Source organism: Heterodontus francisci, chromosome 3, assembly GCF_036365525.1.
Source record: "Heterodontus francisci isolate sHetFra1 chromosome 3, sHetFra1.hap1, whole genome shotgun sequence".
NCBI lineage: Eukaryota > Metazoa > Chordata > Chondrichthyes > Heterodontiformes > Heterodontidae > Heterodontus > Heterodontus francisci.
The window spans coordinates 104,947,895-104,970,774 of record NC_090373.1 but is presented as its reverse complement, the minus strand read 5'-3'; the positions used below and the strand labels follow the sequence as shown (position 1 = coordinate 104,970,774).

The following is a 22,880-nucleotide window of genomic DNA, read 5'->3' as shown; positions in this document are numbered from 1 at the left end:
AAGCACTTCCTATGCTGAATGTGAACTGCTCAGGAACCAATTGACTTTCTTAAGTGGTTTGAAGAATGTGCCTATTGTAGGGGTGCACATTCTGTTTTAGTTGTTTTTGGATTTTGTTTCCTCTAGTCTGTTCCTGTGCCTAATTTCTTCTTCTTCTTTGGCCTCCTTGTCTCAAGAGACAATGGGTAAGCGCCTGGAGGTGGTCAGAGGTTTGTGAAGCAGCGCCTGGAGTGGCTATAAAGGCCAATTCTAGAGTGACAGACTCTTCCACAGGTGCTGCAGATAAAATTGGTTGTCGGGGCTGTTACACAGTTGGCTCTCCCCTTGCGCCTGAATTTAGTTTAGAAATAAAAACTAGTTCTGAGGCATAATGTTAATCTGTCTTTCTCTTTCAAATGTTGACTAACCTAAGCTATACTTCCAGCATTCTCTGCTTTAATTTCTAGTTTCTAGCCTTCGTCCTTTTTTTAATAGCCTGTTTGTTTTAACGAGCAGATTTGTATGGAAAACAATTTTTTTCTTTGTTCATGCTGTGTGGGCATCGCTGGCCATTTATTGCCTATCCCTAATTGCCCTTCAGAAGGTGGTGGTGAGCTGTCTTCTTGAACTGCTGCAGTCTGTGTGGTAAAGATACTCCCACAGTACAGAAGGAGTTCCAGGATATATCTCCAATCAGGATGGTGTGTGACTTGGAAGGGAATTTCTAGGTGGTGGTATTTCCATGTGTCTGCTTCCCTTATTTGTAAGATGCTGTTGAAGGAGCCTTGGTGAATTGCTGCTGTGCATCTTGTAGATGGTACACACTGCAGCCAAGGTGCACTGATGGTGAAGGGAGTGAATGTTTAAGGTGGTAAATGGGCTGCCAATCAAGGAAGCTGCTTTGACCTGGATGGTGTTGAGCTTCTTAAGTGTTGTTAAAGCTGCACTCATCCAGGCGAGTGGAGAGTATTCCATCACACTTCTGGACTGGGATTTTACAAAGCCTCTGACGTTGGGCTCAGTGGTGGGGGCGGGGGTGGGGTGGTGGTGGAATCGACGATCGTGCCAGCAGTGGCCTGCCATGGAGTCTGACGCCGGGAGAGCTGGGTCCGAACTTCCTGGCGACGACGAGACTCCGTGGCGACCCCCTTGCCGCCCCCCCACCCCCACCACTCCCGCTGCTGGGCAATGGGACCCGGATTAAAATATTCAAATTAGCAGAATGCATAAATCTAAATAAAATTGACTTCAATCTTACCATCGGGCCGCGGTCTTCTGAGTGGCAGCTGGCGCTCAAGCACCTTTATTTTCCCGTCTGGGGAAAGCAGGAGCCACAGTGGTGGGGAAGGGGGGAACTTAAGGTTTTTAGTGCAGGGGGGAGGTGGGTGGGAAAACAGGGTCAAATTTGCATCATTATTGTAGTGGATGGTGGGAAAGGGCGACCTGTGCACTTTGTTCAATTTGCAGGGGGGGTGGGGAGCGGGAGAAGGTCAACTGTGGAAGGTAAGTGCTTTGGGTGGTGGGAGAGGGCAAATAATGAATTTTATTGCTATTGGAGGGGTGGGAAAGGGGCAGCAGATTTTTAAGTGGGGGGGTATAAAGTAAAAAATTTAAATTAGCAGGCAGGCCTTTAAAAATGGCGGCAGCACCTGCGCACAGGCAGCTGACGCCATTGTTGGCATTGGAGAGCTCGTCACCTCCACGTGATTGTGGGGGGAGCAGCCAGACCGACATATTGTTGTGGACCATCACGAGGAAGATTGCGGTGGCATGCCACCATTTTTTTCTCCTGCCGCCACTGCCAGTGGCGGGTGCATAAATTCCAGCCCCTGATTTGTGCCTTGTAGATGGTGGAAAGGCCTCGGGGAGTCTGGAGATGAGTCACTCTTCACAGAATACCCTCTGACCAGCTGTTATAACCACCGAATATATGTGGCTGATCCAGTTCAGTTTCTAGTCATTGGTGACCCCCTCCACCACCCACCCCAACCCTTCCGGGATGTTTATGATGGGGGATTCGACGATGGTAATGCCGTTGAATGCCAAGGGGAGGTGGTCATAAGAGCATAAGAAATATAAGCAGGAGTAGGCCATTCGGCCCCTCAAGCCTGCCCCACCATTCAATAAGATCATGGCTGATTTGCCCCAGACCTCAACTCCTCTTTTGTGCCAGCTCCTCCGAGCCCTCAACTCCCCGATATTTCAGAAATCTATCTACCTCCTTTTTAAATACTTTCAGTGATCGAGCCTCCACAACTCTCTGGGGCAGAGAATTCCAGACATTTACTACCCACTGAGAGAAGAAATTCCTTCACATCTCCGTTTTAAATGAGTGTCCCCTTATTCTGTAACTATGTCCCCTAGTTCGAGATTCCCCCACAAGTGGAAACATCTTCTCAACATCTATCCTGTCAAGCCCCCTCAATTTTGTACGTTTCAATAAGATCACCCCTCATTCTTCTAAACGCATATGAATAAACGCCTAACCTGTTTAGCCTTCCTTGATAAGTCAACCCCTTCGTCCCAGGAATCAGCCGAGTGAATCTCTTTTGAACTGCCTCCAATGCCAGTATATCCCTTCTTAAATATGGGGACCAAAACTATATGCAGTACTCCAGGTGTGGCCTCACCCAACACCCTGTATAGTTGTAACAAGACTTCCCTATTTTTAAACTCCAAATCCCTAACAATAAAGGCCAAAATTCCATTTGCCTTCTTAATTACTTGCTACACCTGCATGCTAACTTTTTCTGTTTCATGTACAACAACACCCAGATCCCTCGGTGCTGCGCTTTTTTGGAGTCTCTCTCCATTTAAATAATAGTCTCCCTTTTGATTCTTCCTACCAAAGTGCATGACCTCACACTTTCCTACATGAAACTCCATCTGCCAAGTTTTTACCCACTCACTCAACCTATATATATCCCCTTGCAGATTCCTTATGTCCTCATCACAACATGCCCTCCCACCTATTTTTGTATTGTCAGCAAATTTGGATATATGACATTCTGCCCCCTCCTCCAAGTCATTAATATAGATAGTAATTAATTGAGGCACTAGGACTGAGGCTTGTGGCACTCCACTAGTTATGTCTTTCTAACCTGAAAAAGACCCATTAATCCTGACTCTCTGTCTTCTGTGAGTTAACCAATCCTCAATCCATACTCTGAGCAATACATTGCAGAACCTAAGTAACAATCACTGATGCACTCTACAAATTCGTCTTCCATGTTACCTCTGCCAGTCTGATTTGTCCAGTCGATATGCAGATTAAAATCACCCATGATAATTGTAGTACCCTTTTTACACGCCTCCATTATTTCCCAATTTATACTTTGTCCTACAGTGAGGCAACTCTTCGGGGGCCTATAGACGACTCCCACCCGTGACTTCTTCCCCTTGCTATTCCTTATTTCCACCCAAACTGATTCCACATCACGATCTGTTGCACCTATATCACTGCTCACCACTGTTCTGATACCTTCCTTTATTAACAAAGCTACACCACCTCCTTTTCCTTTTTGCCTATTTTTCCGGAACGTCGAATACCCATGAATATTGAGTTCCCAGTCTTGGTCACCCTGCAACCACGTCTCTGTAATAGCTGTCAAGTCATTTTCATTTATTTCTGTTTGTGTCATCGACTCATCTATCAGAAAAAGAGCTTTAAGCTTTGACTTTTTGCCATTATTACTCATTCTGGTTCGAATTTCTGCTGTACTCTTCTGCTTATATTTTCTGCCCCTTCCTGTCGCACTTTGATTACCATTCGCCTCTTCATTACCCTGCACCTCTCGTTTCTTTTTGATTTTTTTAAACTTCCCTTCAATTGAACCCTTCCCCCTCACTAATTAGTTTAAAGTCCTATCTACAACCCTAGTTGTACGATTCACCAGGACATTGGTCCCAGCATGGTTCAATTGAAGCCTGTCCCAACGGAACAGTTCTCTCCTTCCCCAGTACTGGTGCCAGTGCCTCATGAATCGGAACCCATTTCTCCCACACCAGTCTTTGAGCCACGTGTTTACCTCGCTAATCTTATTTACCCTACGCCAATTTGCATGTGGCTCAGATAGTAATCCGGAGATTATTACCTTTGTGGTTCTGCTTTTTAATTTAGCCCTGAGCTGCTCATAGTCCCTCAGCAGAACCTCGTTCCTAGTCCTCCCTATGTCGTTGGTAACTACGTGGACCACAACAACTGGATCCTTCCCCTCCCACTCCAAGTTCCTCTCCAGCCCAGAAGAGATGTCCTTAACCTTGGCACCATGTAGGCAACACAACCTTCAGGACTCCCTTCTTTGCTGCAGAGAATAGTATCTATTCCCCTAACTATGCTATCTCCTATTACTACTACATTTCTCTTTTCTCCCCCCCTTCAATGGCACTCTGAACCACAGTGCTGTGGTCAGTTCGCTCATCCTCGCTGCAGAATGTGCCCTCGTCCACACTGGGAGCAAGAACCTCGTACCTTAAAGATAAGGGCACTGGCTGAGGCTCCTCCAAAGCTAAATTCTGGATCCCCATACCTGCCTCACTCCCAGTCACACCCTCCTGTCCCTGACCACGGTCCAAATTTGATGTAATTTATCTAAGGGGTGTGACTGTCTCCTGAAACACAATGTCAAAGAAGAACAAAGATCAGTACAGCACAGGAACAGGCCATTCGACCCTCCAAGCCTGCACTGATCTTGATGCCTACCTAAACTAACACCTTCTGCATTTCCGGGGCCCATATCCCTCTATTCCCTTCCTATTCATGTATTTGTCAAGATGTCTCTTAAACGTCGCTATCGTATCTGCTTCCACCACCTCCCCTGGCAGCAAGTTCCAGGCACTCACCACCCTCTGTGTAAAAAAACTTGCCTCGCACATCCCCTCTAAACTTTTCCCGTCGCACCTTAAACCTATGTCCCCTAGTAATTGACTCTTCCACCCTGGGAAAAAGCTTCTGACTATCCACTCTGTCCATGCCGCTCATAACTTTGTAAACCTCTATCATGTCGCCCCTCCACCTCCGTCGTTCCAGTGAAAACAATCCGAGTTTATCCAACCTCTCCTCATAGCTAATGCCCTCCAGACCAGGCAACATTCTGGTAAACCTCCTCTGTACCCTCTCCAAAGCCTCCATGTCATTCTGGTAGTGTGGCGACCAGAATTGCACGCAATATTGTAAGTGTGGCCTAACTAAGGTTCTGTACAGCTGCAACATGACTTGCCAATTTTTATACTCTGTGCCCCGACCGATGAAGGCAAGCATGCCGTATGCCTTCTTGACTACCTTATCCACCTGCGTTGCCACTTTCAGTGACCTGTGGACCTGTACGCCCAGATTTCTCTGCCTGTCAATATTCCTAAGGGTTCTGCCATTTACTGCATACTTCCCACCTGCATTAGACCTTCCAAAATGCATTACCTCACATTTGTCCAGATTAAACTCCATCTGCCATTTCTCCGCCCAAGTCTCCAACCGATCTTTATCCTGCTGTATCCTCTGACAATCCTCATCATTATCCGCAACTCCACCAACCTTTGTGTCGTCCGCAAATTTACTGATCAGACCAGCTACATTTTCCTCAAAATCATTTATATATACTACAAAGAGCAAACATACCAGCACTGATCCCTGTGGAATACCACTAGTCACATCCCTCCATTCAGAAAAACACCCATCCACTGATACCCTCTGTCTTCTATGACCGAGCCAGTTCTGTATCCATCTTGCCAGCTCACCTCTGATCCCGTGTGACTTCACCTTTTGAATCAGTCTGCCATGCGGTTTCTTGTCACAGGCTTTACTAACACACTCTCTGGACTAATGCTTTGTCTTTCACCAAGCCATTAGCACTCCTTTTGCCTTTGTGTCCAGGTAACTTTCCCCCTCCCTGATGTGTCAGTGCTCAGACTCCAGCTCATCAACTCTGAGCTGAAGGTCCTCGAGCAGTCAACACTTGCTGCAGATGTGGCCAGCGTGGATCGCACCGGCATCCACCAGCTCTTACATACTACAGCTGCAATACATCGCCTGCCCAGCCTTCTTTACTCTATTTCATTCATTAATTTGGATGTTAAATATGTGGATGTTTGATGCGATGTTTGATTTAAATTAAATTATATTAAAAGTACCTGTTTAAACAGTCAATTGTAATTAATTCTTCTAGTTCTGCTCTGTGTTTATACTCTTATTGGCACACCTATTGTTACACTACCACAATTGAAAAAAATTTATTTACCCTGCTCCTAATTTGAACTAATACCCTCTCTGCTGGTCCCTCCCTCTCTCTCTCTATATATAGATATGTATCAATCAAGTCTTATTTTATATTTGATTAACTTGGGTTAAATTGAAATCTTACTGGTATACTCATCCCAGCCTGCTTTCTGTTTCCCTGTGCTCTCTGTTGATTGTGACGTCACTTTTTGATTTTTGATTTGCCACCGAACCTCCTGCACCTCTCCCGTTGCTTCTCTCCGAATCTCCGAGGTCCTGGGGTGCTTTTTGAATGCTCTCCCCTTCCGCTGCTTCTTTCTTTTTTATTTATATTTCATTTTATTTTTTAACCATGTGCCTGCCTTAAATTTGTTTTTTCATGTTTGTGCTTTTGGACAGAGCTGTCTATTATTCTGTCATTAACACACTCTCTGGACTAATGCTTTGTCTTTCACCACGCCATCAGCACTCCTTTTGCCTTTGTCCCATGACACCTTTGTTATTTAATCTCTCATGTCCTCTGCCCTATCACAGACCTTCCCTTTTGTGCTCTTCCACCACTCCCCCGCAAACCCCACTTCACTTACTTAAAATCTATTACATTTCTAACCTTTGCCAGTTCTGATCAAATGTCACACACCTGAAACATTAACTCTGCTTCTCTATCTCCACAGATGCTGCCAGACCTGCTGAGTATTTCCAACATTTTCTGTTTTTATTTCAGGTTTCCAGCGTCTGCAGTATTTTGCTTTTATTCTTTCAAACCATTGTCTTATCTGCATGCAGGTGCAGCTGGGAAGAGCAGAGATAAAGTGCCCCATCACAGAATGCAGCAAATACCTGGATGAAAGCACTGTCATCTCCAATCTGCCTCGTGATGATATTGTCAAGTACAGTTACTTCCTGGAGCTCAGCAGGGTGGATTCAAGCACCAAACCTTGCCCACAGTGCAAGCATTTCACTACTTTCAGACGGAAGAGCAACATTCCAACCCCTACAAAATCAGAGAACAAGTTCAAAGTGAGCACCATTATCTCAAATTCAGTCCTAGTTCTTTATAGGATTAGAATCAAGAGTGTAATGATTAAATAGAAGAGCTCTGCTGTAGATTGCTGGTAAGTTCATCTAAAATCTTTGGCTAAACTATTTTTAAGAATAGAATTCAACTGAGGGCGGGGAGACATGGTTTGGTGGGTTGGAGGAGAGGTTCCAGCAGTTACCTTGAAAGGATGGTGGTGCTTGAGAAAATTTTAATCGCCTCCAGGAGGTTGTCTGGAGGAGAAGTGGAAAAGCTGATTGATATACAAGGGATTTCTTCATAACCATTGTAAGATGCCTCTTGGTAGGTCAATCAAATAAGAGAAATGATGGCTTCCATGGCAATATCTCAATGCTAGTGCATTGTTGTTGCTAGAGTGAATTGTCCTTCCTTACTGAAGGCACACTTGCACGTATGTGGAGACAACAATTCAAATTTTAAAAAAAAGTTTTCTCTTGTGAGGTGAAATCCAAGAGGTGGATTTTAGGTTTGGCTTCAGCTACAGAAAGCAAGATAGAAGTCGAACAGCATAGATGTCCAAGAAGCTGAAAAGGACTTGGGCCAGACTTATTTAATAAAAGGGAAACTATGTCATTTTTAATAGATATTTAATATGAAAATCTAATGTGTTTTTCAACAGAAGAGAATGGACGAGAAATTAAACAAGAATGTAAGAAGTTTTAGGAACAGGAGGAGATCTTTTGGCCAAAGAGCCAGCAGTCTCATTCAGAGTTTTGCGACTCTTAGCCTTTAAGTTCAGACTAATTCTCCTGTGTGCTTCTGTTTTGTAAGATAACACGTGGAGGTGGGGGAAGGAATTTTCCTTCATTCACTCGTTATAATGAAATTAAAGTCCATAGAACTTATTGATAATATTATTACAAACTTTGAGCTGCATTTTCCCAGTCCCACAAAGGCATGTTAGGAGGCAGGACCGGGCGCAAAGTTGTAAAAAAGCACGTGGGTTGGCTACCCGACATGTTCCCGTCTCCAAGCGACCTGACCAGAGGTAAGGTCAACGTGGTAGAGGCTATCTGCCTGGCAGCAGCAGGTAGCCAATTAAGCCCATTAATAAGCCAATTGGGAGAAAAGTGATGCTGCCGCTTGGATCTTCCCGGCTGTGGACAGGCCATTTGCTGAGACCGGAGCCCGGCCATTAACTGGCGGCGACATCCTGGGGTTTGACAACCACAGCCGCAGCTGCAAGCCATCTTGTGGAGGAATTCCCCCTCCACAATGATGGCCTGACAGCTGTGTCCCTGTGTTATTTTTAATTTTTCACAATGCTGCAGAGAGCGCCTCCATTTAGAGATGGCCTCATGCTCTCCTGCCTGCCTCAGTAGAACCCACTTCTCTCGGTGGGACTGATGTCGCTGTAGGCTGTTCTATTGGGCCTCCCGCTTCCCTGGTCCACCCACCATCCTTAATTGAATGAGGCTGTCTAAGGCGGCTTCTTAATTGGCTGCTTCCAAAAAGATGCTGACCGGCGTCCCATCCCAGCTACTTCCGGGTTCCAGATCCGCATTTGAGGTCAACGTTGGGATCGCAACCCAACTGAGAAAATTCTTCTCCCTCCACCTATGTTAAATTTTCCCTGAAAAGCTAAACATTTATAAAATTCAACTTTTTATTCCTACCCCTCTTCGTTCAAGGGCCGGTTTTCCAAATGCTCTCTTTCGGTGACAAATTAGAGATTAGATTAGATTAGAGATACAGCACTGAAACAGGCCCTTCGGCCCACCGAGTCTGTGCCGAACATCAACCACCCATTTATACTAATCCTACACTAATCCCATATTCCTACCAAACATCCCCACCTGTCCCTATATTTCCCTACCACCTACCTATACTAGTGACAATTTATAATGGCCAATTTACCTATCAACCTGCAAGTCTTTTGGCTTGTGGGAGGAAACCGGAGCACCCGGAGAAAACCCACGCAGACACAGGGAGAACTTGCAAACTCCACACAGGCAGTACCCGGAATCGAACCCGGGTCCCTGGAGCTGTGAGGCTGCAGTGCTAACCACTGCGCCACTGTGCCGCCCCTCTCACACACTCAGACCACCTGCCATTTTCTGACAGTAATTGGTGTCTCAGGGAATCAAGGGATTATGGCGAGCATTCGGGAAAGTGGAGTTGAAGCCTAAGATCAGTCACGATTGTATTGAATAGAGGAACAGGCTCAATGAGCCATATGGTCTACTCTTGCTCTTTCTTGTGTTCTTGTGTATAATAAGAATGGGAGGATAATCGCAGAGAGAGGGGGCAGCACATTTTTAAAAAATCATTTATGGGATGTCTAATGAAATGCTTAGCAATGAGGGGAATTTTATGCTCTCCCCTGCGGCACGTTTGGAGGCAGGGAGAGCATGAAATTGAGTGGGATGGAGGGAGGAACCCTGCCATTTTCCCACCTCCACCAAGATTAAGTCCAGGATGGGAAGGAAGGTAATTAATGCCCAATTAAGGGCCTCATTTCGCCGCTGCCGCAATTAGCCATGTGGCAGGTGGCCCTGTTGCTGCACGAGAAGCACGGCTCAACAAACCATGCGGGCTGCTTCCTGGCACCGGGGGAGGTGGGGGTCTCTTGTTAAAAGGCACTTCATGCCTAAATGAGGGACCCTGCATTGGGAAGTGGGTGCCTGCTGAGAGCCACACCCTGCCCTTGCTAACGATCCCTACACCCCCCCCACCCCCCACCCCGTGAGGCCCCTCCCACCCTGACCTACCTGTTCCAGCGATGCTCCTGGGCCTCGGGTCGGTGTTCCACCTGCAGCAGCCACAGCCTCTGCGGGTGGCACTGCTCAGTGGACTAGTTGCTGGCCTCTGATTAGTTGGCAGCTCTCCGAGGGCAGGTCCTCCGTCAACTGGGTCCTTGATCCCGTGGAAGGCCTGCCGCTGTCCACTTAAGTGACAAATTGACACTAGGTTCGGCAGGCCTTCCACAGAAGAAGCGACGCAGGATCTCGGCATCGCATTTTCCGGATGTCGCGACCTCTGTCACCAGCATAAAATCCCAGTCAGTGTTTTTGTTTAGTTCCAGAAACTATTAAAAAAAAATTCCAAGCAAATCTGGAATAACTTATTGCATCATAGAATGATACAGGAAGTGAGGAGGCCTTTCATCCTATCGTACCTGTGCCAACTCTTTGGTAGAGCTATTCAACTAGTCCCACTCCCTTTCCCTATAGCCCTGCAAAGTGTTTCTCTTCAAGTATTTATTCAGTTCCCTTTTGAAAGTTACTGTTGAATCTGCTTTAACAAGCTCTTTATGCATTGCATTCCAGATTGCAACAACAACACACTGTGAAATATAAATTGTTTCCACATGTCGCCTCTGGTTCTTTTGCCAATCACGTTAAATTTATGTCCTCTGGTTGCCAAACCTTCTGCCAGTGGAAACAGTTTCTCCTTATTTATTCTACAAACACTCTTCATGATTTTGAACACCTCTGTCATATATCCTCTTATTCTCGAAGGAGAACAACTCCTGATTCTCCAATCTCCATCTAAGTGAAGTCCCTCTTCCCTCGCTACAACACTGGTATCTACCCCGCAATGTGGAAAATTGCCCAGGTATGTCCTGTACACAAAAAGCAGGACAAGTCTAACCCGGCCAATTACCACCCCATCAGTCTACTCTTAGTCATAGAAACATAGAGAATAGGAGCAGGAGTAGGCCATTTGGCCCTTCGAGCCTGCTACGCCATCTAGCCTGTTCCGGCTTTCGCCCCATACCCTTTGATCTCTTTAGACCCAAGAGCTATATCTAACTCCTTTTTGAAAACACTCGATGTTTTGGCCTCAACTGCTTTCTGTGGTAGCGAATTCCACAGGCTCACCACTCTCTGGGTGAAGAAATTTCTCCTCATCTCAGTCCTGAAAGGTTTACCCCGTATCCTTAGAATATGACCCCTGGTTCTGGACTCCCCCACCATCGGGAACATCCTTCCTGCATCTACCCTGTCAAGTCCTGTTAGAATTTTATAGGTTACTATGAGAACCCCCCCCCTCACTCTTCTGAACTCGAGCGAATATAATCCTATCTGACTCAATCTCCCGTCATATGTCAGTCCCGCCATCCCAGGAATCAGTCTGGTAAACCTTCGCTGCACTCCCTCTGTAGCAAGAACATTGTTCCTCAGATAAGGGCACCAAAACTGCACACAATATTCCAGGTGTGGCCTCACCAAGGCCCTGTATAATTGCAGGAAGATATCCCTGCTTCTGTACTCAAATCCTCTCGCTATGAAGGCCAACATACCATTTGGCTTTTTTACCGCCTGTTGCACCTGCATGCTTACCTTCAGCGACTTGTGTACGAGAACACCCAGGTCTCGCTGCATATTCCCCTCTCTCAGTTTATAGCCGTTCAGATAATAATCTACCTTCCTGTTTTTGCTACCAAAGTGGATAACCTCACATTTATCCACATTATACTGCATCTGCCATGCATTTGTCTACTCACTCAACTTGTCCAAATCACCCTGAAGCCTCTCTGCATCCTCCTCATAACTCACCTTCCCACTCAGTTTTGTCATCTGCAAATTTGGAGATTTTACATTTAGTTCCCTCATCTAAATCATTAATGTATATTGTGAATAGCTGGGGCCCTAGCACCGATCCCTGCGGTACCCACTAGTCACTGCCTGCCATTCGGAAAAAGACCCATTTATCCCTACTCTTTGTTTCCTGTCCGCCAACCAATTTTCTATCCAGTTCAATACACTACCCCCCAATCCAATGCACTTTAATTTTACATGCTAATCTCTTATGTGGGACTTTGTCGAAAGCCTTGTGAAAGTCCAAATAAACCACATCCACTGGCTCCCCCTCATCAACTCTACTAGTTACATGCCCGAAGAATTCTAGTAGATTTGACCAGCATGATTTCGCTTTCGTCCGATTCTACCACTGTTCTCTAAGTGCTCTGCTATAAAATCTTTGATAATGGACTCTAGAATTTTCCCCACTACCGACGTTAGGCTGACTGGTCTATAAATCCCTGCTTTCTCTCTACCTTCCTTTTTAAATAGTGGGGTTACATTAGCTACCCTCCAATCTGTAGGAACTGTTCGAGAGTATATAGAATCTTGGACGATGACCACCAATGCATCCACTATTTCTAGGGTCACTTCCTTAAGTAGTCTAGGATGCATACCATCAGGCCCTGAGGATTTGTTGGCCTTCAATCCCATCAATTTCCCCAACACCATTTCTCTAGTAAAACTGATTTCTTTCAGTTCCTCTCTCTCACTAAGCCCTCTGTTCCCCGACATTTCTGGTATGATATTTGTGTCCTCCTTTGTGAAGACAGAACCAAAGTATGCATTTAGTTGGTTAGCCATTTCTTTATTCCCCATAATAAATTCCCCTGTTTCTGACTGTAAGGGACCTACATTTGTCTTCACCAATCTTTTTCTCTTTACATACCTATAGAAACTTTTACAGTCAGTTTTTATGTTCCCCGCAAGCTTGCCCTCATACTCTATTTTCCCCTTCTTAATCAATCCCTTGGTCCTCCTTTGCTAAATTCTAAACTGCCCCCAATCCTCAGGTCTATTGTTTTTCCTCGCAAATTTGTATGCCTCTTCCTTGGATCTAATGCTATCTCTAATTTCCCTTGTAAGCCATGGTTTGGCTACCTTTCCCGTTTTACTTTTGTGCCAGACAGGGATAAACAATTGTTGCAGTTCATCCATGCGCTCTTTAAATGTTTGCCGTTGCCTATCCACCATCATCCCTTTAAGTAACGTTTCCCAACCTTCATACCTTCATAGTTTGCTTTACTAAGATTCAGGACCCTTGTCTCAGAATCGACTACGTCACTCTCCATCTTGATGAAGAATTCTATCATGTTGTGGTCGTTCGTCCCCAAGGGGTCTTGCACCACCAGATTGTCAATTATTCCCCTCTCATTACACAATACCCAGTCTAGTATGGCCTGTTCTCTAGTTGGTTCCTCAACGTACTAGTCCAGAAAACCATCCCGTATACACTCCAAGAATTCCTCCTCTATGGTATTGTGACTAATTTGATTTGCCCAATCTATATGCAGATTAAACTCACCCATAATTACAGATGTTCCTTTATCGCATGCATCTCTAATTTCCTGTTTAATGCCATTCCCAACATCACCACTACTGTTTGGGGATCTATATACAACCCCCACTAATGTTTTTTGCCCCTTAGTGTTTCTCAACTCTACCCATACAGATTCCACATTGTCAGAGCTAATATCTTTCCTCACTTTTGCGTTAATTTCCTCTTTAACCAGCAATGCAACTCCACTGCCTTTTACTTTTTGTCTGTCCTTCCTAAATACTGAATATCTCTGGATGTTCATTTCCCATCCCTGGTCACCTTGCAGTCATGTCTCCGTAATCCCGACTATATCATACCCGTTTACATCTATTTGCGCAATTAATTCATCCACTTTATTGTGAATGCTCCGTGCGTTAAGGCACAAAGCCTTAAGGCTTGTCTTTTTAACATTATTTGTCCTCTTCCCAATATTTTTCACTGTATCCCTGTTTCATTCTGGCCCTTGATTTCTCTGCCTATCACTTTTCTTATTCCCCTTACTGTCTTTTCTTCTTGTCTTTGATCCTCCCTCCTCTAACTCCTTGCAAAGGTTCCCATCCCCTGCCATTTTAGTTTTAACCCTCCCCAACCACTCTAGTAAATACTCCCCCTCGGACATCAGTCCCGGCCCTGCCCAAGTGTAACCTGTCCAGTTTATCCTGGCCACCCACCCCCCCCCCCCCCTCCAGAACCGGTCCCAATGCCCCAGGAATCTAAAACCCTCCCCCTCACACCATCTCTTCAGCCACGTATTCATCCAATATATCCTGCTATTTCTACTCTGACTAGCACGTGGCGCTGGTAGTAATCCTGAGATCACTATCTTTGAGGTCCTAGTTTTCAACTTATTTCCTAGCTCCCTATATTCAGCTTTTAGGAACTCATCCTTTTTTTTTAAACCTATGTTGTTTGTACCAATGTGCACCACGACCACTGGCTGTTCACCCTCACCCTTCAGAATGTCCTGTAACTGCTCTGAGACATCCTTGACCCTCGCACCAGGGAGGCAACATACCATCCTGGAGTCTCTTTTGCAGCCACAGAAATGCCTATCTATTCTCCTTACAATTGAATCCCCTATAACTATTGCATTCCCACACCTTTTACTCCTCCCCTGTGCAGCAGAGCCAACCGTGGTGCAACGAATTGGGCTGTTGCTGCTTTCCCCTGAGAGGCCATTCCCCCCCCAACAGTATCCAAAGCAGTATATCTGTTTTGCAGGGGAATAGCCACAGGAGATTCCTGCACTGCCTGCCTGCCTAGTCCTCTTGCCCTGCCTGGTGGTCACCCATTCCCCTTCTGCCTTTGGGATCTGAGCCTGTGGTGTGACCACATGTGTAGACGTGCTATCCACGATACTCTCCCCCTCGTGGATGCTCCATAGTCACCCCAGCTGCCGCTCCAGCTCCGAAACCCAGGCTTCCAGGAGCTGCAGCTGGACACACTTCCTGCACACATGCTGGTCCCGGGCACTGGAATTGTTCCCAGCTTCCGACATGGAGCACGAGGAGCACACCACGGCTTTGAGCTCTCCTGCCATGACTTAACCCTTTAAATTAAATTAAACCTTCTGGAAGATCTTAATGTCCAAGAATACCAGTTACTCTAGGACCCTTCTTCCCCGGTCCTCGTTACTACAGAACTCCCTAAAAAAAAAAAGTTGATTTACTATATTTGAAATAAACTTTAAACTTTTAAACTTTTCTTACCTGAGATACTTACCCAGCTATTTAAAGCTATTCCCAAACAGCAGTGACTCACCAACCAATCACCTTGCACCTCTCCTGTGACGTCACTGTTGGCTTTTATTTTCAAAACTCTGGCGCTCTGGAAGAGCTCCGACTGCTCTCCGCTCCGCTCCCGGAAGGTAAGAGACTGGGCCTCGATCCTCTGGCTCAATTTATAGGCTCCGTTCTCGGTGTTCTCCCCACAGGTCAGCTGTGCTCCCGGAAGGTCATCTGCAAAGTGATGGAAGGTGTCATCAACAGGGCTGCCAAGCAGCACTTGATTAGCAATAATCCTGCTCAGTGACGCTCAGTCTAGGTTCTGCCATGGTCATTAAGCTCCTGACCTCATTACAGTCTTGGTTCAAACATGGGCAAAAGAGCTGAACTCCAGAGGGGAGGGGAGAGTGACTGCCCTTGATGTGAAGGCAGCATTTGACCGAGTATGGCATCAAGGAGCCCTAGCAAAACTGAAGTCAGTGGGAATCGGGGGGAAAACCCTTCGCTAGTTGGAGTCATACCTAGCACAAAGGAAGATGGTTGTGGTTGTCGGAGGTCAATCATCTGAGCTCCAGGACATCACTGCAGGAGTTCCTCAGGGTAGTGTCCTAGGCCCAATCATCTTCAACTGCTTCATCAATGACCTTCCTTCAATCATAACGTTAGAAGTGGGGATGGTAGCTGATGATTGCACAAAGTTCAGCACCATTCGCAACTCCTCAGATACTGAAGCAGTCCATGTAGAAATGCAGCAAAACCTGGACAATATCCAGGCTTGGGCTGATAAGTGGCAAGTAACATTTGTGTCACACAAGTGCCAGGTAAAGAACATCTTCAACAAGAGAGAATCTAACCATCTCCCCTTGACATTCAATGGCATTGCGATCGCTGAATGCCCCACTATCGACATCCTGGGGGGTACCATTAACTAGAAACTGAACTGGAGTAGCCATATAAATAGCTTGGCTACAAGAGTAGGTCAGAGGCTAGGAATCCTGCGGCGAGTAACACACCTCCTGACTCACCCAAGCCTGTCCACCATCTACAAGGCACAAGTCAGGAGTGTGATGGAATACTCTCCACTTACCTGGATGGGTGCAGTTCCAACAATACTCAAGTAGCTCGACACCATCCAGGACAAAGCAGCGCGCTTGATTGGCACCCCATTGACAAACATTCACTCCCTCCACCACTGATGCACAGTGGCAGCAGTGTGTACCATCTACAAGATACACTGCAACAACGCACCACTGCTCCTCAGACAGCACCTTCCAAACCTATGACCTCTACTACCTAGAAGGACAAGGGCAGCAAATGGTTGGGAACACCACCCCATTGACAAACATTCACTCCCTCCACCACTGATGCACAGTGGCAGCAGTGTGTACCATCTACAAGATACACTGCAACAACGCACCACTGCTCCTCAGACAGCACCTTCCAAACCTATGACCTCTACTACCTAGAAGGACAAGGGCAGCAAATGGTTGGGAACACCACCCCATTGACAAACATTCACTCCCTCCACCACTGATGCACAGTGGCAGCAGTGTGTACCATCTACAAGATACACTGCAACAACGCACCACTGCTCCTCAGACAGCACCTTCCAAACCTATGACCTCTACTACCTAGAAGGACAAGGGCAGCAAATGGTTGGGAACACCACCCCATTGACAAACATTCACTCCCTCCACCACTGATGCACAGTGGCAGCAGTGTGTACCATCTACAAGATACACTGCAACAACGCACCACTGCTCCTCAGACAGCACCTTCCAAACCTATGACCTCTACTACCTAGAAGGACAAGGGCAGCAAATGGTTGGGAACACCACCCCATTGACAAACATTCACTCCCTCCACCACTGATGCACAGTGGCAGCAGTGTGTACCATCTACAAGATACACTGCAACAACGCACCACTGCTCCTCAGACAGCACCTTCCAAACCTATGACCTCTACTACCTAGAAGGACAAGGGCAGCAAATGGTTGGGAACACCACCACCTGCAAGTTCCCCTCTAAGTCACACACTATCCTGACTTGGAACTATATCGCCGTTCCTTCACTGTTGCTGGGTCAAAATCCTGGAGCTCCCTTCCTAACAGCACTGCGGGTGTCCCGACCCTACATGTACTGCAGCAGTTCAAGAAGGCAGCTCACCACCACCTTCTCAAGGGCAATTAGGGATGGGCAACAAATGCTGGCCTAGCCAGTGATGCTCACATCCCATGAATGAATTTTTCTCAAAAATTTCTAACACTCTTAGGTGGCCACTGTGTTCTAGGACTCAACATGCATTACTGTCAGCTTTTGAATGTTTTGTCTGCTCTGTGTAAGTTCTCACCCACACAATGGGCTGCCCACAGGAGCATTCACACCCGTCAAAAGCTGAGGAGAATTTTAAAGGGTTCCAGCAGCCATTTAAAGTGCAAAATTCCTACCAGCAGTGAGAGTGAAGGGGCTTGCTGCTGAAATTCTCTGGATAATGGAGGCTTCTAAACCACACACCAGGCAATAAGAGAAAGCAGGCATTTCCTCTTGAGCACTAAAAAGAAACCCTTAACAGAAAAATTCTCTGCACTGTTCAGAGAACCTGGATCCAAATGTGAAGTCACTGTTGCAATGCAGGAAACACAACACCTAATTTATACACAGCAGAGTCCCAATAATGATATGAGATCATGGCCAGATAATTTGGTTTTGTAATGTTTTTTGAGTGATAAATATTGGCCAGAACACCAGGAAGAACTCCCCTGTTCCTCTTCAAATAGTACCATAGGATGTTTTGCATCCACCCAAGAAGGTAAATGTGACCTCAATATAACATCTCATCTGAAAGAAAATAAATTACATCAGGAGTTTTAAGTCACACACTGCACAACATGGATGACCTGGAATATACAGAACCGAAACAGGCCATTTGGCCCAACCAGTCTACACTTGTGTTTATGCTGCATTCGAGCCTCCCTCCATCTTTCTTCATTGTTAACCTCTATTCCCTTCTCCCATATATGCATTTCTAGCTTCCCCTTAAATGCATCTGTACTATTTGCTTCAACCACTCCCTCTGGGAGTGAGTTACACATTCTCACCATTCTTAGGGAATTCAGAAGAAACTTTTTTACCCAGTTGGATTTCTTGGTGAATATCTTATATTGATGGCATCTAGTTATGCTCTTCTCCACAAGTAGAAACATTCTCTGTCTGTCCACTCTATGAAAGCCTTTCATAATTTTAAAGACCTCTATTAAGTCACCCCTCAGCCTTTTACCAAGAAAAAAAAGAACCAGCCTGTTCATCCTTTCCTGATATGTTTACCCACACATTTCTGGTATCATCCTTGTAAATCTTGTCTGTACCCACTCCACTGCCTCTACATTCTTTTTATAACCAGAACTGCAAGCAGTACTCTAAATGTGGTCTAACTAAGGTTCAGTACAGGTTTAGCATAACTTCCCTGCTTTTCCATTCTATCCTTCTAGAAATAAAGCCTAGTGCCTGGTTTTCCTTTTTTTTAATGGCCTTGCTAACCTGTGGCACAACTTTTAGTGAGTGGTGTATTTGTACTTCAAGATCCCTTTGTTCATTTACCCCACCTAGTCTCACATCCTATTCTTCCTACCAAAATGTATTAGCTCACATTTATCTGTGTTGAACTTCATTTGCCAATTGTTTGCTCATTCTGCAAGTTTAGAAATGTCCTGTTGTAATTTGTGCAGTCCTCCTCAGTATTGACTATCGTTACAACCAGGTGAGAAAGGTGTCTTTTACTATCTTCACCTGGTCTTATTGTAACAGGATTTAAGTTTAAACACACTGTGTTTTGAGTGAATCCTTGATCACAGCTTTCCAATTATAAGACAAAGAAATAAGCATAAACAGGCTTTCTTAGGTTTAAAGAAGAAAAGTGAAATTTATTAAACCTTAAACTTAAACTCTAATACAGTTAACGCCTATGGATATACTATGCGCCCGTGCTAGCATGCACACAATACCACGATACCGAAGCTGGTGAGAGCGAGATGAGAGCAGACAGGAGAGAGGTGTTCTCAGTCCCGGAGAAAACAGCTTTCTAATTTCAAATTCCTTGTTGGAAGTTCAAATTCAAAAAGCTCCAACAGTCAGTCATGTGACTAAACTGGTCTGACCACGTGTATTCGGCCATCTTAGTAGTTAACCTGGAATGCTTCAACGTCTGGTAATCAAAAGTCCATTGTGGATTAAATTGGAGCAGGGAATAGCCCCTTTGTCCTTTTGAAGTACTTGTCTGTTGATATGCTAATGACTCCAGCCAAAGTCTCCAATTTTTTTTAAAGCAAGTTCTTTCTTCACCAATAACTATTTAAAATCAATGTTCATGTGGCAAAATTAATTTTCCTCATCTTGGCAGGTGGGGGGATTGCCTGACATCCCCTGGCCCCCCCAATTTGGTGTCATCCGCAAATTTAGAAATTGTGTTTTTGATTCCAAAATTCAAATTGTTAATCTAAATTTTGAACAGCAGTAGTCCCAGCACTGATTCTTGTGGAACACCACTTCCTATATTCTGCCACTCTGAATAGCTACCCATTACACCCACTCTTTTTTGTCTTGAAGCCATCTAGTAATCCATTCTGCCACTTGTCCCCTGTCTCCGCAATCTCTGACCTTATTCTTTAGTCTATTATGGGGCACCTTATCAAAGGCCTATTGAAAGTCCAGATAAATTACATCTTCTGCATTACCATTATCTACTCTCTGTTATCTCCTCAAAAAATTCAATAAGGTTTGTCAAGCAAGATTTTCCCTTTTGAAATACTGCTGACTATTCATTCTATTTTCCTTTTCTAGATGTTCTTCTATTCTCCGCTTTAGTAGGGATTCCATTATTTTTCCTACAACTGATAAGCTGGCTGGTTGAGAATTCCCTGGGTACATTCTGTCCCCCTTAAATATAGGAATTAAGTTAGCTATCCATCAGTCCTCTGCACTACAGCTCTTTCTGATGAATTATGAAATATATGGAGTAATGTCTCTGCTATCTCTTCCCTAGATTCTCTTGAAATGCATGGATGCAATCCATCTGGACCAGGGGTTTTATCCTCTTTGAGTTTGATTAGTTTATTCGGTACATCCCCCTTTTTTTTATTTTAAATGCACTTATCTCATTACTCAGCTCATCATTGTGTCATATTTACCTGTTCTATCACCCTGGTAAATACTGAAGCGAAATAATTATTTAATATTTCTGCCATCTCTCTATCGTTGCTTGTGATCCTGTCTATCCCTTAATGGTCCTATTCCCATCATGGCCTTCCGTTTATTATTGATGTGCCTGTAAAATATTATTTTGTTTTATGTTCCTTTATAATTTAATTTCATAGTTCCTCTTTGTCTTGCTAATTGCTTTTTTTTAAACTTCTATTCTTTTCCTATTCTCTCTTTTATTACGCACTCCCCTGCTGTCTATGTACTTAATGTATGCCTCTTTCCTAACCCTCAATTGTTCCCTTGCGTCTTTATTCATCCATGGAGTCTCATTAGTGTTTTATTTGTTCTTTACTTTTAGTGAAATGTATTTATCCTGCACTGTGTTGAAATGTTTGCTATTGTTGTTCTACATCATTATTTGCCAATATTATTGCCCATTTTATTTTCCCAAGTTCTATTCTCAGCCCCTCAAAATCAGCTTTTCTCCAATCTATTAACCTGGCTTTCATCATACTTATGTCCTTCTCTGTTATCATCTTCAAATAAGTTATATTATACTCACTATTGCCTAGATGATTCCCTACTTTTATTTCTCTTATCTGCTCTGGTTCATTCCCTATTACTAGCACTTTGAGAAAAGAAGTTAATTAACATCACTTGTGTAGGACCACATAATTTAATTGCACTGCATTTGAACTCGTCCAAAGTGTTTATCTCCAATTTTAGAGAATTAATGGAGCAACACAACCAGGATGGCAGTTAGTTTTAGTTGAGGGAGTGAACAGCATTGCATTAGATGCTTGGAGCTATGTCCTCAGTGCAATGTGGACAGAAGGGTTCTTTTTAAAGAGGCGGTACAGGTACTCATCTAAGTGAATCGTGAATAAGTGCCATAAGTGCCAAGCATATCAGTTTACCTGGCGTTGCAGGTTTTTCTGGAGCTGCAGCTTCATCTTTAGATTTTGTATCCTGCTGTGGACCTAATTGCAGATTGGCTTTCATCCGATTTGGTTAGGCTTTATAAAGCTTGCAGGAGACAAGTGATTTTGGAGACTCACTGCACTATAATGCACCTCCTCATGTGTCAGGACATTGGAAGCACTGCTTCAAGTTGTCAGTGAATCACAGAAATTGCAGCAAGATGTCACTTGGTCCATTGTGCCTGTCCCACTGAACGGTATGCTCTAAAATAATCCTGGTAGTTGCCCAAATTTTGTGTCAGCATTCTGATTCTGTTAGCTTCTGCCACAAGGGTTTTGGTAACCCGGGTTGAGCAGATAGCCTTCGTCTCTGAGGGGGTCATCCTTCCAGTCTTCCCTCACCTTTGAAAGTATGATTGACTTGAAATAAAAATAAGATGACTTTTGACAGAAAGGGAGCATGGTGCAGTGTTGGTGACCAGTTGTACGTTGATGGAGTAGAATTTCATCTTCATGTAGATCACTGTATTGGCCCAGCTGGTTATATAAGTGCCATCATTTATCCCTGTACTTCGGGCAATCGAATAATACAGTAAAATTAGTCAGCCCTTCATTCTGTTGCTACTATTAATGGGAAAGGAGATGAAGGATAGTACTGCTAGAGAGAGAAGTAAAAGTTAAGGACTGCCACTGACAGTGCTGTCATTTTGATGGAAATTAGCAGCACGTCTCTTTGAAGCAGATAGCACAACTTTATAACTGCTTCCCGGCTGAACAAGAGTCTGGAGATGAACTGCTCCCACATCATCACCAGGAAGCTGTGTCCTGGGCAAGTAGGTATGGTTCTCAGCATATTTGCAGCTGAGGCCTCTCCACTTTGGTTGCCATATGATATTCATGCATACATGTATGATTCCTGGTGTAATGGGTAGCACTGAAAGCAATGTGCATAGTTTACAAATGTATGTCAACCAATGGAAAATTAACCTTGCAGCTTTAAGTGATCTGCTCTCGGCATGAAGAGGCTAACTGGTCTTGAGACCATTTGAGTTGGGAAGATTAGCATATTGCACCTGTGGGCTGGATTTTCTTCTCCTGCCACCTGGAGCGGCGGTGAGTGAAAAAATGGCGGCCCACATATGCGGGCCATTGCCGCTAAAACTCCGTGATCTTGCTCGTGGCCACCCAGGATAATGAGCCGTTCAGGCCGCGACCCCTCCCCCAATCACGTAGAGGGGGCGAGATATCTGACGCCGGCAATGCATCAGCTGCCTGTGCACAGGCGCTGGCACCATTTTTGAAGGGCAGCCAGCCCTGCCGGGTCATTTAAATTTTTACAGGGCTACCGCCGCGCCACCGCCTCCCCCCCCCCCCCCCCCCCAGTGTACTGCTGATAAATCTATCGTCTCTTCCCTCCACAATAACAATTAAATTCAACATTTGCCCTCTCCTCCCACAAGACACTTACCTTCAATACTTGACCTTTCCCCTCCCCAAATCGATCAAAGTGCAGAGGTCTCCCGTTTTCACCCTCCCCTACACTAGTAATTTGCATTAGAACCCGTTTCCACCCCCCACCCCCCCCCCACCTCACCGCCGCCCACTGCACTAAAAATCATAAGTTCCCCCCTTCCCCATCGCAGTGGAGCTTGCTTTCCCTGGATGGGAAAGTGAAGGTGTGTGAGTGCCGGCCACCGCTCAGAAGATCACAACCCAAAGGTAAG

General features: G+C 45.1%; 1 protein-coding gene across 3 annotated transcripts in view; it reads left to right on the top strand.

The window, feature by feature from the left end:
- Nucleotides 1-22,880, top strand: part of rnf217 (ring finger protein 217) — a 199,574-nt gene that overhangs the window by 109,587 nt on the left and 67,107 nt on the right. For all 3 annotated transcript variants that reach the window (XM_068025366.1, XM_068025368.1, XM_068025367.1), the window contains exon 2: nucleotides 6,977-7,210. In XM_068025366.1, the coding sequence (XP_067881467.1) occupies nucleotides 6,977-7,210 (234 nt within the window). The remainder of the gene's footprint in view (nucleotides 1-6,976; nucleotides 7,211-22,880) is intronic.